Source organism: Rhinolophus sinicus, chromosome 16 (assembly GCF_057876585.1).
Source record: "Rhinolophus sinicus isolate RSI-liver-muscle chromosome 16, RSI-T2T, whole genome shotgun sequence".
Taxonomy (NCBI): Eukaryota; Metazoa; Chordata; class Mammalia; order Chiroptera; family Rhinolophidae; genus Rhinolophus; species Rhinolophus sinicus.
The window spans coordinates 52,150,624-52,168,429 of record NC_142516.1 but is presented as its reverse complement, the minus strand read 5'-3'; the positions used below and the strand labels follow the sequence as shown (position 1 = coordinate 52,168,429).

The 17,806-nt window shown below is 39.2% G+C and overlaps 1 protein-coding gene across 3 annotated transcripts in view; it reads left to right on the top strand.

The window, feature by feature from the left end:
- Positions 1-17,806, top strand: part of AK3 (adenylate kinase 3) — a 38,102-nt gene that overhangs the window by 2,698 nt on the left and 17,598 nt on the right. The window contains exons 2-5 of one of the 3 annotated variants that reach the window (XM_019729889.3): positions 5,848-5,967; positions 6,975-7,147; positions 8,273-8,391; positions 13,550-13,977. In XM_019729889.3, coding sequence (XP_019585448.1) covers positions 5,848-5,967; positions 6,975-7,147; positions 8,273-8,391; positions 13,550-13,670 — 533 coding nt within the window. In that variant the 3' untranslated portion in view covers positions 13,671-13,977. Of the gene's footprint in view, positions 1-5,847; positions 5,968-6,974; positions 7,148-8,272; positions 8,392-8,633; positions 9,379-13,549; positions 13,978-17,806 lie in introns of those variants that run through there. The other 2 variants (XM_019729907.3, XM_019729900.3) reach the window with 2 other exon arrangements.

The window sequence follows — 17,806 nt, the reverse complement described above, 5'->3', positions numbered from 1 at the left end:
GGTCTATAAATATGGTATCATCAAATAGTGTTACAGAAGGATGGCACCAATGTACTCTCCAACAACCATTTCACGATGGTATTTTATAACCCATGGCTGTATTTTATAGCAAAAATTTAAAATCATCCCAGCAGATGTGATTAAAGACACTGAAAACAGGAGGCAACCTGTTGACAGTAGCAAACCTGGAGTAACCATAGACTACCACTGGACCCTGGAGTCAGGAAACTAGAGTTTGAACCTTAGACATTAATTAGTCCTTTCATTTAAAGATGAGGAAATTACATTCAGGAGAGATTAAAGAACTTGTTAAACAATAAATAGCAGTTACTGGGGAACAAGGGTGAAACCCAGGTCACCTTGTGTGCTAATTAAATTACTCTTTCCATTATGTAGTATTTCCCAAGTTGAGATTCATGAGATTATCTTAGGTAGGCAAAATTTTGTCTCAAGTAAAAGTAAAATTCAAATTTAAAAACCAATAAAAAAATTTCAATTGATGTCACAGTGTATTTGAAAAACAACTCTCACACCAAACCTTTCATTTCATGAATATTATAGTTTATTAAATTAAAAAGCTGAGTCACTTTAAAGAAAAGTATATAGTAAATAATAGTTTAGCTGTGGCAGAAATTGTAAGGTTGCCATGTGATTGCCCAGAGTTTGAGAAACTGCACTGCAGCTTGGTGCTTCTCAAAGAAGTGACCCTGGACTGGATGGCTAACTCTTTTGAATCTTACTTGTTTTCATCTGTAAGATGGGGGAGTAGATAATCTTCAAAGTCTCTGTTAGCAGCCGAGATTCTGTATGTCTAATAAAACTTTTATTATGTACACCCGTGCATCGTAAGTCTGCCTAATTAGAATATTGACAGTAGAGCAAATTATTTTTATAATGGCAAAAATTTTATTTATAATAGGCAATACATTTACATGATTTAGGATTTAAAAAAATATAAAAAAAGGATCCTTGCATATGAAAAGATCCTTCCAGAGCACATACAATAGTTTACCCATTCTTCCTTCTGTTTTTTTTTCTGTTTTACACAAATGATAGCAAACTGTAGACCCTGTCCTGTACCTTTAACAGTATTACTTTCCATAAAGATTATCCCAGTTCTTTTGTTCTAACAGCTTTATTGAAGTATAATTTACATACCACACAATTTATCCATTTAAGATTTATAATTCAGTGAACTTTATTTAGTATATTCAGAGTTGTGCAACCATCATCACATTCGATTTTAGAACATTTTCATCACCCTCAAAAGAAACCTCATGCCCATTAGCAGTCACCCTCATTCCCACTGCACCCCACCCCATCTGAGCCACTGGCTACCTCAATCTACTTTCTGTCTCTATTGATTTGCCTAGTCTGAACATTTCATGCAAATGGAATCATACAATATGTAGTCTTTGATGTCTGGCACCTTTCACTTAGCATAATGTTTTCAAGGCTCTCCCATGTTGTGGTACGTGTTGGTACTTCATCGCTTTTTATGGCTAAATAATATTCTATTGAGCGGATGTACTACATTTTGTTTATCCATTCATGCGTTGTGGATCTTTGGGTTGTTTCCCACTTTTCTGTTATTTTATGGATGCACTAAATTTTAAAAAACAATTTAAAGAGCATTTTTAAAAGGTGAACCTGATAATAAATACCGTCTCAAAGGAGGTAGGCTTTTGATAGATTTTTTTTTTTTTTTTTAGCAAAATAAGTTAGGTGTTTTAAAATTCCATGGATAGAATCCAGGGGAGACCAGCAAGCTCATTTCTCCATCCATGCATCCATCCATCCATGGTTCCATCAGTCACCTCATGTGTGCCAGGTACTGGAGATACAGAGACAAAAAGTACTCACAATTGGAATGTAGGCATGGTGAGCAGATGGCCGATGGCTGTGGGTATTAGTCTGCTCTGTCGCCGTAACAGAATACCATAGACCAGGTGACTTAAACAACAGAGATTTATTTTCTCATAGTTCGGGAGGCTAGAAATCCAAGATTAAAGTGCTAGCAGAGTTGGTTTCTGGTGTGGTCCTTTCTGGCTTGCAAATGGACAACTCACTTTGTCCTCCTGTGGCCTTTTCTCCACTGCATGCATTCATGGTGTTTCCTCCTCTTGTTATAAAGACACCAGTCAGAATAGATTAAAGTCCCACCTTTATGAACTCATTTAACCTTAATTGCCTCCTTAAAGGCCCTGTCTATAAGTACAGCTACATTGGGTATTATGGCTTCAACGTATGGATTTAGGGTGGGGGACACAATTCAGTCCGTAGTAACCCATAAACAGATAGTTTCAGCAGTGTAGTAAGAGCTCCAATAGAGACAAGTCTGTGACATCATGCAAGTCCAAAGGAGGAACTTTTGGTTGCCTAGGAGGTTGAAGGACACCTCCATGAGGGGCCCTTTCAGATGTGTCTTGAAAGATGAGTAAGAACTTACCAGGTGCCAGAGAGGAGACAGGCTTGTGCAAAGGCTAGGAGGACCCAGAGTACATAGAGCTCCTTGCTGCGGGGTGGGGGTGGGGCATGGTTTGAGGGTTGGGTGAGAATGGTGGGAAGGGAGGTGAGGGGGAGGTAGATGAGGCCAGACCCAGGGTCTTTATATAGTTCTTGAGTTGAGATTCTATCCTGAAGCAGAGTGGGAAGGGGAAGAATACAGACCTGGGGTGGAAACTCCTTCTAGGTGCTTCACTGAAGAGAGGCATTGGGTAATGGTTGGAGGGAAGACCAATGGCCGAGGGAGGTTTTCATTTTCAATGTAATTCTTGTGAAATGTCCCATGCATGAAGGTATTGTAATTTCTATGTATGGTTAAAAGAAGAATAAAATGAACACCAATTTACTCATTACCAGGCAGAAAACTAGTACTTTGGGCGCACTCTTCTGTACCCCCATCCAATCACATCTTCCTACTTCCCAGAGTTAACCACTATGAGAAAGGTTTTTTTTGTTTTGTGTTTTGTTTTTTAAAGCCCTTGACTGGGTATGAAGCTCCCATTTAACTCATTCTCCTTTTTTCTGTAACATGTATCAGTACTTTATAGCTAAATATAATTTTGTATGGATAGACCACATTTTATTTATCCATTCATCACTTCATGGACATTTGAGCATTTCCACTTTTTGTCTACTGTGAATAATGTTGCCATGAACATTCATAGATAAGTTTTTGTGTGGACATATTTTAAAAAATTTTATTTATATGTCTTTTTTATTAGTTTCAGGTGTACAAAACAACATAATGATTAGACATTTACATACCTCACAAAGTGATTAACCCAGTAAGTCTATTACCCATCTGATACTGTACATAGTTATTACAATATTATTGACTATATTTCCTATGCTGTACTTTATATCCCTGTGACTATTTTTTATAGTTGGCGTTCAATATTATTTTATATTAATTTCATGTATACAGTGTATTGGTTAGACATTTATATAATTTATGAAGTGATCCCCCCCAATATGTCTAGTACCCATCTGACACTATACAGTTTTTCCAATATTATTGACTGTATTCCCCATACATACTTTACATTCCCGCGACTATTTTGTAACCACCAGTTTGTACTTCTTAATCCCTTCTCCTTTCTCACCCAGCCCCCCAACTCCATTCCCATCTAGTAACTATCAGTTTGTTCTTTATGAGTCTGCTTTTGTTTTGTTTGTTTGCATATTTTATTCTTTAGATTCCACATATAAGTGAGATCATATGGTACTTGTCTGACTTATTTCACTTAGCATAATACCCTCTAGGTCCATCCATGTTGTTGCAAATGATTAGATTTCATTCTTTTTCATGGCAGAGTAATATTCCATTGTATATATGTACCACAATTTCTTTATCTGATCATCTGTTGATGGGCATTTTGGCTGTTTCTATATCTTGGCTGTTGTAAATAGTGCTGCCATGAGCATAGGGATGCTTATATCTTTTTGAATTAATGTTTTGGATTTCTTTGGATAAGTACCCAGAAGTGGAATTGTTGGGTCATAAGGTAGTTTTATTTTTAATATTTAGAGGAGCCTCCATACTATTTTCCAAAATGGCTGCTGCAGTTTGCAATTCCACCAGCAGTGCACAAGGATTCCCTTTCTCCACATCCTCGCCAACATTGTTGTTTTTTGATTTATTGACGATGGCCATTCTGATAGGTGTGAGGTGATATCATTGTGGTTTTTATTTGCATTTCTCTGATAATTAGTAATACTGAGCATCATTTTGTATGTCTGTTGGCCATTTGTATGTCCTCTTTGGAGAAATGTCTGTTCAGGTCCTCTGCCCACTTGTTAATTGGATTGTTTGTTTTTTTGGTGTTGAGTTGTATGAGTTTTTAAATAAATTTTGGATATTAACCTCTTTTCAGATGTATCATTGGCGAATATCTTCTCCTATTCAGTAGAATGTCTTTTTGTTTTGTTGATGGTTTCCTTTGCTGTGCAAAAACTTTTACTTTGATGTAGTCCCATTTGTTTATTTTTTCTTTTGTTTCTCTTGACTGAGGAGATATATTACTCTTATTAAAATATTAATAAGAGAAATGTCTAAGAGTTTATGGCCTATGTTTTCTTCTAGAAGTTTTATGGTTTTGTGTCTTACATTTAAGTCTTTAATCTGTTTTGAGTTTATTCTTGTATATAGAATAAGAAGGTGTTCCAGTTTCATTGTTTTGCATGTGTCTGTCCAGTTTTCTCAGCACCATTTATTGAATAGAATTACATATCTTTATATGTAAACCGAGGCTGTACACCTGTCAAATGGCAGCCAGCTTTTAGGCAATTAAAGTTTCACGAATTTGACAATTGAGAATCTGCTCTGAAGTCAGTATGGTAATTTATATCAAGAATTTTGAAAACAGCCAATATACTTTGAACCTTTAATCTGACTCCTGGGAATTTATCCATCAGAAGTAATAAAGAAGACATAACTAAATAAAGGAAATAGAAAGAAAAAAAAAAGAAAGGTGTTAAAGTCTTTAAAAGCAGCAGTAGGGAAAAACCAATAGTAATTTAAATGTTCAACAGTACTGCTGTGATAGTGTATTTTTATATATCAAATTTGAATATATGTTGATGGAGTGTTATCAAAAATGACTATATAAAAATCACTGAAAAGTATTTACAAAATAATGCTAAATGAGAAAAGAACATGAAACTACATATACACAGATTACAATGGCATTATAATTATGAATGTATGTAAATAATTTGGTAAGAGATGATGAGGAAATTAAAATACTGTTGCATAAGAATGACAGATAGTTGTGGGTAATATTTTTAAATTGTTCACAAATTCTTTTCCAGGGTGTTTTAGTAATGAAAATATAATATGGTCACAGTGCTAATCTGGTCAAAAATTGAGTTGCGACAGCGGTATCAATTTTAGAGGATTACAAAAGCCTCTACAGCACTTAAACTGAGTCACTTAAAAATAATGACTATTTCAAATTCTTATTTAAAAAGAAAATAATTTCAGTAATTCTATATGCTTTTTCTGATAGAGAATTTGGAAAATACAGAAAATTGCAAATATGTTTTAAAAATCACGTAATTCTATCACACAGAGATGGCTGCTGTTAACATACACATTGGTCTGTAGCTTTCCATTATTTCTTGTGTCTATATATTTACATATATATATTTTTACATGATGGAGAATTTGAAATAAGCATAGATTATTTTGTAACCTCTGTTTTTATCACAAAAGTTGATAATGTACATCTTCATATTAGTGTGTTATCCAGAGATCTTTGGGCAACCAGTTTCCTAGGGACCTGGGATGAGATAAAACAAATGTACTTGTTGGTTTGCTTTTTTCCCCTCATTCTGTTGTAGAAATTGGTGTGTTAGCCAAGACTTTTATTGAACAAGGGAAGCTCATCCCAGATGATGTCATGACTCGGCTGGCCTTTCATGAGCTGAAAAATCTCACCCAATATAACTGGCTTTTGGATGGTAAGTGAAGTGTCGCGAGCATTTCAGCTGCCTAAAATGATGAGTGTGGGCAGGAGAATGAGCATTTCATGGGCTACAGACAGACATCATGAATGGTGGGCAGGGGGCCTGAGTTCTGCCACCAACCACCCTGAGACCTTGGGCCAGTCATCTTCTCTGGGCCTGCTTCTTGATTCAAATGGAAAGAGGGAAGTGGACTGCATGATTTCTAAACTCCCTTCAGATGTGGCTTTAGTTCCTTTCCCCTCCTTTGAAAGTATTTTATGAGGAGAGAGGATCACCACAAAAGGAAAAAAGGAAGGCTAGAAGATAATTTGTAATCAGCTGTAAACTTTTGCTAGGCAGAGGTGTAGTGGAATCCTTGAGGATAGGTTGATTTCTAGTTTCTAAAGAGATTGAGGTGGGTATTGTACGGCATAAGCTCCCGTGCTTATGGAAGCTGACAGGTCCCAGGATCTTCAGGGTGGGTTGGTAAGGGGGAGACCCGGAAGAGCGGATGGTGTACTTCCAGTCTGAAGGCCAATAGGCTCGAGACCCAGGAAGAACTGATGTTTCAGTTTGAGTCTGAAGGCAGGAAAAAGCCCACCTCCCAGCCCCAAGGCAGTCAGGCAGGAGAAATAACTTCTTCATTCTGCAGAGGGTCAGCTCTTTTGTTCTATTCAGGCCTCCAATGGATTAGATGAGGCCTCCCTACATTAGGGAGCGCAATCTGCGTTACTCAATCTACTGATTTAAATGTTAAACTCATCCCAAAACACTCTCACACAGACACACCCAAAATAATGTCTGACCAAATATCTGGGCACAGTCAAGTTGACACATGAAATTTCATTCATGTGTCACGAAACATGAATTAACTATCATAGTTGCCCTACAGGTGTGATCAGCCTGCCTGGTGTTACTGCTTTTGTTCAAATTGCTCAACATTAATTAATTCTCTTCTTCCCCCTCTTTCTCCCTTCCTCCCTTCCTTTTCCTTGTTATTTAAAAAATAAAAATTTGTAAAGGTTTCCCAAGGACACTTCCCCAGGCAGAAGCTCTGGACAGAGCTTATCAGATAGATACAGTGATTAACTTGAACGTGCCCTTTGAGGTCATTAAGCAGCGCCTCACTGCTCGTTGGATTCATCCATCCAGTGGCCGAGTCTACAACATCGAATTCAACCCTCCCAAAACTGTGGTGAGTAGTTGTGGTGTGACACAGCCTTCCACAGAGCAGACCATTGTCTCTGAGTCCTCTTGCCCTCACAGACAGAAGTTTTATGACCTTGGAAATCCTGCCTGACCAAAACTCCTGAGGCTATAGTCTCAGGTTACTTGGTGTAGTTGACTTGTCTAGTCGACTCAGCTTGTGACTAGGCGTCTCCAGGAGTCACAGGGGTTTGTTATTCCTTCAGAAGCATTTATTGATTTCCTACTCTGTGCCATGGAGTGTGTTAGGAGTTGGGGCCATAGGGATTAGTGATACCTTGGTTTACTCAGGGCTTGCAGTTGAGAGTCCCAGTTTATAGCCAAATCTTTTTGTGTGTATATATATATATATATATATATATATATATATATATATATATATATATTCGTACATATATTCAACATAAGAATGTCCTGTAGAGAATCACTAAAAAAAAAATTGAGAGCCAAGCAGAGGATATGCCTGGAAATAACATCTCAACAGACTGAGAAAAATGCTTCCTAGAATGGTGGTTCATAGCTTCTCATATGCACTTTGATTAAGGAATATAAGGAAGGTTAAATGAAGGTGGGAGAGAGCAAGGTGGGGATTAGATTACAGGATCGTTAACAAGATTTTGTCCTCCCTTGGGGGTGGTTATTCTTCTGAGGGGTCTGAAAAGATGCTTTACAAAGGTGTGTTAACCTAGATGCACAGAAACAATGGACCGGGTTTGCTTAAGGCAAAGATAAACCTTTTGCTGAAGAAGTTATAGGCCTGTGGCTTGACTACCCACTGTGACCGGCCCAGTGAGGAATTTATGATCAGATCACCCTGTGAGGTTACTTTCCATAGAACCCCTTTTTGTCCACAATATGAAATTATTTAGAGGGGCTGCTACGAAAAACTTTTACTCTAAGGAGCAGGTGACTGACACTGCGGAAATGATCCTGGGGTGTTATGGCTCTGTATTTCATGGTCTGGGTTTCTATTTGATTCTGTTTACTTAAAAGGCCATTTGTGTTTTTGGTGCTTGTGTAGAGAATATACCTGTTTAAAAATCATGTAACTGCTTATACAAAATATCCTTCAAAAATAAGATGTTTGATACCAGCTGGTCTGACTCCCATTTAGGGCATCGATGATCTGACTGGAGAGCCTCTCGTTCAGCGTGAGGATGATAGACCAGAGACGGTTGTCAAGAGGCTGAAAGCTTATGAGGCTCAAACAGAGCCGGTCCTAGAATACTACCGGTGAGTTTGTCGCTTTTCAGAACTTCTCATGTATGATGAAGCATAAAGACAGTTTTCGATTATCCATGCCTTACAGCTGAAATGCTAAAACACCAGACGATCCAATGCAAATTGGTTTATAATAAAGGAAATGTATTAGTGCGTGTAACAGAGAAGTCCAGAAGATAGGTTGGGCTTCAGTCACCTCTAGGTTCGATTAGAGTTCTGCCATTCTCTCAACTTCGTGTTGTCTTTGTCCTTAGGCTTCCTGCATAGTTGCAGACAGTTGCCGGGAACACTCCTTTCATGAAAGGCTGAAGGGGTCACCTTTCTCCCAGTGAACAAAAGCCCCAAGCATCACGCAGATTGAACCAACTCGAATAACCACTGAGGTCAGGGAATGTCCTGCACTGTTTTAGGCCTAGGTTACTGCACATTCGGGAACCAGTCACTAGGATGGGAGGGATTACACTCATTGGTCCACACTTGAAGCTGGGAATGGGTCGGTCTCACCCATACTCTGCTGTCTGGTGTGGGGAGGGCTGGAATGAATGCCAGGGAGGCAAACCTAATAATACCCACTCCCTGTGCCAACAGAGGACACTATTGCACAGAAGACTCACATGGCAACCAATCCTCGGATCATTAATTTGGCTAGTAGTCTTTAAAAGCTTCTATTCTAACATAGTTTTGTCTGCTCCCCAGGGAACTCATGTTCCAAAACAGATATGGGCTCTATACTGAATTAATATCTGACTCAGACGAAGAAACAATCCAATTTCCTTTCCCTCGCCTCACAGAGGATTGATCACAAACCCTTTCCTTTTATTCATTCACTTACTGAAGGATGACTCAGCGTCAACACAACAGTGTTGTGGGGTAGCACAGAGATTCTGCAGCCAGGTTGTGTAAGTTCAAATCCCAGATCGCCATTTATGGACTTGGCCTTAACCTGTTTTCTCCTCTATAAAATGGGGGTGTGAATAAAGGGTTGAAAGATTGAGTTAATATGTGTAACTCTAATTGTTTCTGACCCTTTATAATTATCGGTTATTATTCTTATTGTAATAGGATACGTGTGTCGTGAAATCTAAAGCAATAGTCTGCAAACTGTTTTAATAGTTATTTCTGGAGGATGACATTATAAGGGAGTTGGCCATTCACTTTCTACAGTAGCTGTTACTATAATTTTGTATAATGAGCCTGGCTTTGCAGGTTACCAGTGCTGTGGCCCTGGGCAAGGTATTCAAACTGTGTGCCACAAATTTTCCATTTGTACAATCAGAGCAATATTAAGCAGTACCTAGTTTATATGGCTATTAAGGGAATTAAGTGAGAGAATCCATGTAAAGACTCACAACAGCCCTGGCACTAGTAAGTCAGTGGTAGCTGCTATGTATTCTGTTGCCGCTGTGCTAGGCTCTTGGTCCACACAGATAATTAGACCCAGTCCCTGTCAAGCCCCAAGAAACTCCCCTTCTATCTGTGGGTAAGGTAGAGAACTGAGTAAACTATATTTATCACAAAATGTACTGTATCAGTCAGGAACCTAATTCACACTAGGCCAAGCAAAAGGGAAATTTACTGGTCATGTAACTACAATGTCTGAAGGTGGATGGATGCTGGATTCAGGTGTTCAATCAGTGTCAGCAGGCCTCATCACTCTCAGCTCCACATTCCTGTGTCGGCTTCGATCTCAGGTGGGCTTTTCCTGTGTGAGCCCCTCAACACTCCAGCTTACCTCCCACCAGTTCAGCAGAAAAGAGAGCTTCTTTGCCAGCAGAAATCCTGCAGTTGGCACTGATTAGCTCATCCTTGAAGCTGGGAAGTGGGCACAGTCCCACCCGAATCTCCTGGACCCAGTTTCCCCCTCTAAAGGGACTTGTTAAGAAGAAGGGAGAACACATTGTTGGGTTGATAAAAACACTGCAAGGCTATTCATAAAGGTAATCCCCGAATGCAGTGGAAGCAGGGGTTAATTCTGTCAGAATATGGGACGGGAAGTTGGGGAAGGCTACAGAGATGAAGTGTGTGACCCGGGTTCCCTATCTTAGAAAATACTCTAGTCTTTCTTGGCTTCTGGTTTTTGCTACCTCTTGGCCATTGTTTGAAGCTTTGCTTCCAAACTCCTGCACACAGAACTAGGGCTGGACTTAATAAAAAATTCTAAGTGGTATTTGCAACAAAGTCAGCATTGTTGTTTTAAAATGTTGACAGTCATATTGTTGTTTTTAAAACTCTTTCAGCTGTGGGACATTTATAGAGTAATTAGGTCTGTGTTTACAAATGAGATACTCTTCAGAGGACTGATAGTTGAAGCTGGTTCCATTTTATTACACAGAAGTTGAAATAATAACTGTTCGCCCAAGGTACAGCTTAAGGTTTGAATAATACCTGTAGTTGTGCCCTCAGTAATTAACCTACTTGTGACATTGGGTTGATTTTAAAGTGGCTCTTCTAGAGGCTTACAGCTGTTAAGCAGCTTGTTCTCTTGAAAGCATTACAAGACAACTGTGAGTTTAGAAGCAGCAGGGCTTCTAATATGCAGAGAATACTGTATTTGCATAATGTCTCTCCTTAGGAGATACTTCCTACCAAGGAAACAGTGGGAATTAAGTTAGTCTGAATTGTGGCAAATGTCATGAGGTATCAAGAAAGGAATGCTTTTGTCCCAGTGAAACCTCTGAAAATCTAGTGAAAAGGTTGCAGAGGCATGATGGATCCTGTTATTAGAAAGAATAAATCAGAATTTCTCAGTTGCTTTGTCATGCAGGGTGTCATGCGGGGGTCTCTAGTCTCGCTCCCCACATAAGAACGCAGGATATGGAGAGGCCAAAAAAGAACACCCATGGAGCCATAGATAGGGAAGTCATACCACTATAGTCTCGCAGGCAGCTGGGTTGGAGACACAGGAAGCAGGAGCCACACTATCCGCAACCTGCCATCCACTCTCTCTCTGCCAACCAACCTCACTTACTGGCTGCAACCCGCCGTGCTAACTGCAAGCCGCTCTTACTAGCTCAGCCACTATCTTCTTGCTAGCCCCCATTTTCTGCTAGTGTAGCCACAGCAGTTATATTAGTGGCCAGTGGCTCACTGGTTACAGCTGATGGCCAACTAGCCACAGCTGATGGCCATTTACTACCTGAGCCAGCACCTTTCCACATGAGGCCAAGAGCCTGGAAACTGCACTCCTGGCTCTGTCCCCACACTCCTCCCCTACAGGGTCTCGCCTCACAATCTACGTGACAAGCGTCTTCCGCGAGTGGCCCTTTGCGAGGAGCCTGGAGGTGAATGCAATATCCTGGACACAGCCAGGGTTTCTCAGGGCACCACCAGTACTTCTGGGCACAGCCAGACTTCCTGGACTCAGCCAGGGCTCTCAGGACACTGCCACTCTCTCTGGGCACAGCCAGACTTCCTGGGCTCAGCCAGGGCTCTCAGGGCACTGCCACTCTCTCTGGGCCTCTCAGGGTACTGTGCTGAAACAACAGCGACTCATAGTAAGGTACTTACATATTCTCGATGGCGGCCCGTCAAGCCACAAAAGCAAACATCCACCAGTTCAACTACATGGTGGTACGTTCCCAAGCAAACAGTCAGGCGGTCCATTAAATTAGGGATGGAGCCCATTCCCCATAGTCCATAGTCATTCACCAGGGCTGTGAGCCTCACACTGTGTGCCCTCTCCGCAGGGTAAGGACTCCAAGTCCTCCCCAACCTGGGGGTGAGGGCCTCAGCAAGAACTTCCTAGCCCACAGGGCCGCAACGACCTTCGCTTTCTCTGGCCTATGCTGGTTGGGGAACCGTCCACGTCTTCCCACCCCTCCATGGGGGTCCAGCTCTCCAGCAGCTGCTCCTCCTGGTCTTCCTGAGACTGAGTGTTCATACGCACGAACTGCTCCACTGCCCTTTGGAGAGCTTTGGCTGACACCGTACCCTGCTCGCTGAGCCATTTGTCATGCAGGGTGTCATGCGGGGTCTCTGGTCCCGCTCCCCACATAAGAACGCAGGATATGGTGAAGCCAAAAAAGAACACCCACGAAGCCATACATAGGAGAGTCATACCACTATATTCTCGCTGGCGGCTGGGTTGGAGACACAGGAAGCAGGAGCCACACTATCCGCAACCTGCCGTCCACTTCTCTGCCAACTCACCTCACTTGCTAGCTACAATAAGCCATGCTAACTGCAATCCGCGCTTGCTAGCTCAGCCACCATCTTCTTCCTAGCCCCTATTTTCCTGCTAGTGTAGCCACAGCAGTTATATTAGTGGCCAGTGGCTCACTGGTTACAGCTGACGGCCAACTAGCCACAGCTGATGGCCGTCCAATCACAGTTGATGGCCATTTACTACCTGAGCCAGCACCTTTCCACGTGAGGCCGAGAGCCTGGAAACTGCACTCCTGGCTCTGTCACCACATGCTCTTATGCAGCAGTTAAGCCAAGGTGTACGAATGGGTTGGAAGAGGACAGTAAGCGCGAGTAATACCAGAATCTGTGGATGGAATCTGTGTGTGAAAAGCAATCCCAGAATTCCGCTTCTCCTCCCCACTCTACCCCCAGAAAACGGGAGTAAATGTGTTAGTTGCTAGTCTGGTGACAAGTCAGACAAATCTGCCTGGGGAGAAGTGGAGAAACACAATAAAAACAATACTTTTTATTCGCGTTTTCCCTAAAATTTGGAAGAGCAGCACAGAGGGAAAAAATAAACCTGGGTGAAAAGAAGGAAGCACAATCAAGTATGAGAAAGCTGTTTTGCAAACGGGTGGTAGACAAAGAAAGCCAAGGGCTGTCATGGTGTCCAGCAGGCCCCCTGTTTGGAAACTTTAGTTATTGGAGCTGTTTCTTTACATCTCTAATATAAAGGTTTATCGGTACAGTAAGGAAACTTGAACTTTAGAAAGGATTAAATAAACGATTATATGTAAAACACTTAGCACATGCTTAATGAGTGAGAGCTGCTATTCATTTTTAAGTGACCATTTGGTAACCCAGAGAGCACAACTGAAACCAAAATCTAGGTTTTCCAGTGGCCAGGCAAGCGCTTTTCTCTTTTGATCACACAGACCTGTACTGAACTGAGGCCTCCAAGTCCACATTATCACCTTTTAAGAATCACTTTGAAAAAGCTTGTTAGGAAGACTCAGACCTGTGTTTTTTGTTTTGTCACCTTTAGGAAAAAAGGGGTATTGGAAACATTCTCTGGAACAGAAACTAACAAGATCTGGCCCTATGTATATGCTTTCCTGCAAACGAAAGTTCCACAAGTAAACCAGAAAGCATCAGTTACTCCCTGAGAAAAAGTGCGTGTGACCAGTAAGATGAGCAGAAGGTTCTCAGCTGTGCATTTAGAAACTCCGTGTCCTAAGACTCTGAATTATATGACTTCTTTGGAAATTTTATTTGTTTCGTTTCTACTGATTTTATTCTGGAAATTAAGGATGTGCCAAATGAGTCAGATACTAAGATTCATCTTTTGAAATCGTTTAGTATGTTTTATCCAGTTATCTTTTATGGGTGCACAATTCAAAAATATCAGAGATGTCTAATGAAACTTTTGAAAAATCATGTAGAGCATAATTAAAAGACCAATTGTTCAGAAGAGTAAGTGTTTGATAAAGTATCTTTATTTTTATGGAAAAGTAAAAAGCAATTCCAAATCATTTGGGAAAAGTATGTCGTCAAAGGCTTTTGCTTAATTAGACTGATGCCAGAAAGCATCTTTACCACTGTGGTACACAGTTTTGTGAAACACTGTCTATAGAATTCCAGAGGAAAAGCAACTGGATTTAAAGATTAGTTTGAGGATGCAAATTCACTGCTGCCTCTACACTAAGAAATTTCTAAGCTAGCCATATATATATTTTGTTGTTAACATACCCTCAGGTTACTCACAATTTTCAATTTGCTATGAAAATGTATCAATTAGCATGTAGTAAAGTACTAATTTCCTATGATTTGTTTTCTTTTGAAATTGACATTATAAGTTCTTGCAAAAGCACTAAGTTGTATTTTCAAAGGAAAATGTAAAGATCTATGTTTTCAGATGTTACTCAGGTTAAAGGATATGCTTTAGGATCTACTTGCCAGTTTCTCTTTTTGATCAAAAGGTATGATCTGCCTTGATCAGTAACATATTAAAGTACACACACACACACCACACACACACACACACACACACACACACACACACACACACACACACACACAAAGAGAAAATCCATGACACTAGGTAAAGTAAGAATGCTTTGTCATTAGCAAGTAGAAATAGATCAGGTTTGCCTGGGAAAAATTCCTTTGACAAATACAACAATCATAATTAGTCAACAGGTATGGCAATGAAGAGGATTTATATGACAGGTTAAAAAGGACCCGGAAACAAATTGAGTTTGCTGACAGTTTATTCCTAATCAAAAAGTTTACACCTGCTAGCATTTACTGCTATCCTAAGAGTAAAGAACTCTTTTTGGTGACTATAACCTGAGCAGCCATTTTAAAACCAGAATGATTTGATTCCTTAGTGGGGAAACAAGATGCATGCTTATCTACTGTGGCCTGGTAGAAAGTAGGGCAATGTGAAAAGTGGAGAAATCTGACTATATCTTCAATGGCATATTTACTCTTACTTTGCTTGGTGTGAAATCAAATGAAACAAATCCTTGTAAAAGCTGTTAACTGTCTTTGAAATCTGGCCCATTTTATTCTAGGCACTTAAAATACAAATGCCAAGAAGTGGTTGGTATGTATTTTGTGGGAAACGAACGTATATTTCTTTCTTTTGATTGTTTAAAATTCAGTGTTGAGCTTTCAAAGAGGCTTTTAAAAAGGTTTACAGTAAACATTCTATTCTGTACACAACTTTCTATAATGCCTTATTTGAATGTTAGTATTATGTGCTTTCTAAAAATGTGAACTACTAAACTTAAGAATTATCACTAGGTTATCAGGCACACATTAGTATTAAGGTATTGTAATACTGTGCGATTTTAGAACTGTGCATATCACTTTGTCTTTGGTAGTTCACAGGGAGCACTCCATGTCACTTTCCATTCCGCTGCCCTGATGACTGACTTCTGAATTGTCTTAGAATAGTTAACAGTACACAGGCTGGTTTCGTTTTATGCTCTCCTTTATCTCCCACTATGGTACTGCACTCATGCTGGCCTTCTTGACACTTAGGAGACATGGAAATCACAAACAGGTAGAAGAACATGGCTATGAAATTTAAGTCTCTTCTTCCCTGTGACTATTCCCTCCTCACTCCCAAAACACTCAACCCAAAGTTTTGCACATACTTCCATTACTTTGGGAAATGCCTACACTATTATTATTATTATTTTTTTGATTAAAGCAAACGAGAAGAACTTGTTTTACGCTGAGTTAATGTCATAGACAGTTCTGATGATTATCATAGCTGAGGGAGCACAACCTGCTAAAAAAACCCATAATGCTGTAATGCCTACTACTATGATTTATGTGCTACATGAAGTATGTATGAAACTGAATGCCTTGGTTAGAAGCTACTATGCCTTTAATTAAAGGCTAATGAGAACAGTACTTCAATCCATTATCCTATTTTCTGGAGTACCATATTTTGGTACACTTATCGTAAGCAGAGGTGTGAGAAATGGAAATTGGCAGTTAGTACCATCCAGAAATTTTATTTCTCAATTCCATTTGAAATAGATTAAATACTGTGTCAAATTTCTAAACCCCAGCCCCATAGCTACTTTTCCCCCAGCTATTTATAATGGCATTCCAACAAAGTAAAATATTTTGGATACTCAGTTTGTTATAAAACTTACCTATGTTAATTAACAAATCATGGCAATTACAGACCTCAGATTAAATTGTTGTAATACTTGCAACCAACAGCAAAAATAAATTTGTATTCTAAAACATGTTTATAAATTGTGTGTTTTCATTGACAAGAAAATATTCCCAGACACTAGTAATCCAAGATTGTGATTTTGGAAGTTAGTTTAAAAATTTTACAACAGTCAAAATAGTCTCGCTGTGCTTAAAGCTTCTGTTAAAAGCCAACGTGCTGTGTAGAGTTCATATCCACTTCACCTTTTTTTTTTTTTTTTTTTAGTTCACTAATGGTCATGTGTTTTTCTAAATATGTATGTAGCACTGAGTAAAGATTGTACTTTGGAAGGATTTTACCAACGTGTATAAATCAATCTGGTGATAGGTCTTAATTTTACCAAAGGACTCTAAATACCGTGTTTCCCCAAAAATAAGCTGGCCACTCAGCTCTAATGCGTCTTTTGGAGCAAAAATTAATGTAAGACCCGGTATCATATTATATTATACCTGATATTTATAATATTATTATTATTATTCATACCCTGTCTTATATAAGACCTGGTTTTATATTATAGTAAAATAAGACCAGGTCTTATATTAATGTATGCTCCAAAACGCATTAGATCTGATTGTCCGACGGCTAGGTCTTATTTTCAGGGAAACACGGTAAGTGTTTGAAAAGTAAATAGTATGAAGAATCATGCTGTATAAAGAAACAAGTGAAAGATGTGGGAATTTTTATCATTTTCATATTTAGAAAAGATCAAACTCAAGACTAATTCTTTAAGGCTTATGAGAATGGTTTTGACTTATCAGATGGTAAGCAACTCATAGTCAACTTTTATTCATCTTTGTATCCCCCCCCTCCCATTAGCTTACATAGTAAGCAAGCAAATACTCATTAATCAACTTCTCAGACCTGTGAAATAGTACATACGTGTCTGTTACAGATGAAAATGGAGGCATAGAATTTTAGGAACGTATTAAAACTGAAATAAAAAGACTGACCTCAACCCAGACAAGTACATTTGTATCCCACATCAATTTAAGAACTGAAATACATGACTGACTTTGAGAACAGTCAATTGACATCTTTTTATTTTTCTCTGAAAAATGCCCCAAGGTTAACTTTAGGATAACTTTGTCTAAACCCACAATTTTTTCATTCTGTAAGAATCTCTACTTACTAGATTCATGTTCTTTGGGCAGCATATTAATTCACTTTTAAAAGGACAATAGGAATGCTAATCTGAAAGACCCTATTTTCCTAAAGAGTTTAGAGAAGATTATAAGCTCATTTGGCAAAATTTAAGGGCCCACTATGGAATAATTCGATGAAAATGTTACCCATCTTTCTCCTAGAGAATAATTTTAAACCAGTATTATTTCCACTACCATTGATAAAATGACAGAGTTAACAGAGAATAAATGGAGTGAATAGCAATTTTTTAAAATTAAATCTTTTATTAGAATATTAATTTTATCAAATGAAACAAGAATCCTTGATGGATACTTTGACGTCAAAGATGTTTCATTCATCTATTTGGACTTTTCATGGTTTGTATAATTTGTCTAGAGAAAACTGTCCAACCTGAAATATGAATTATCCCTTTGCTTAGTA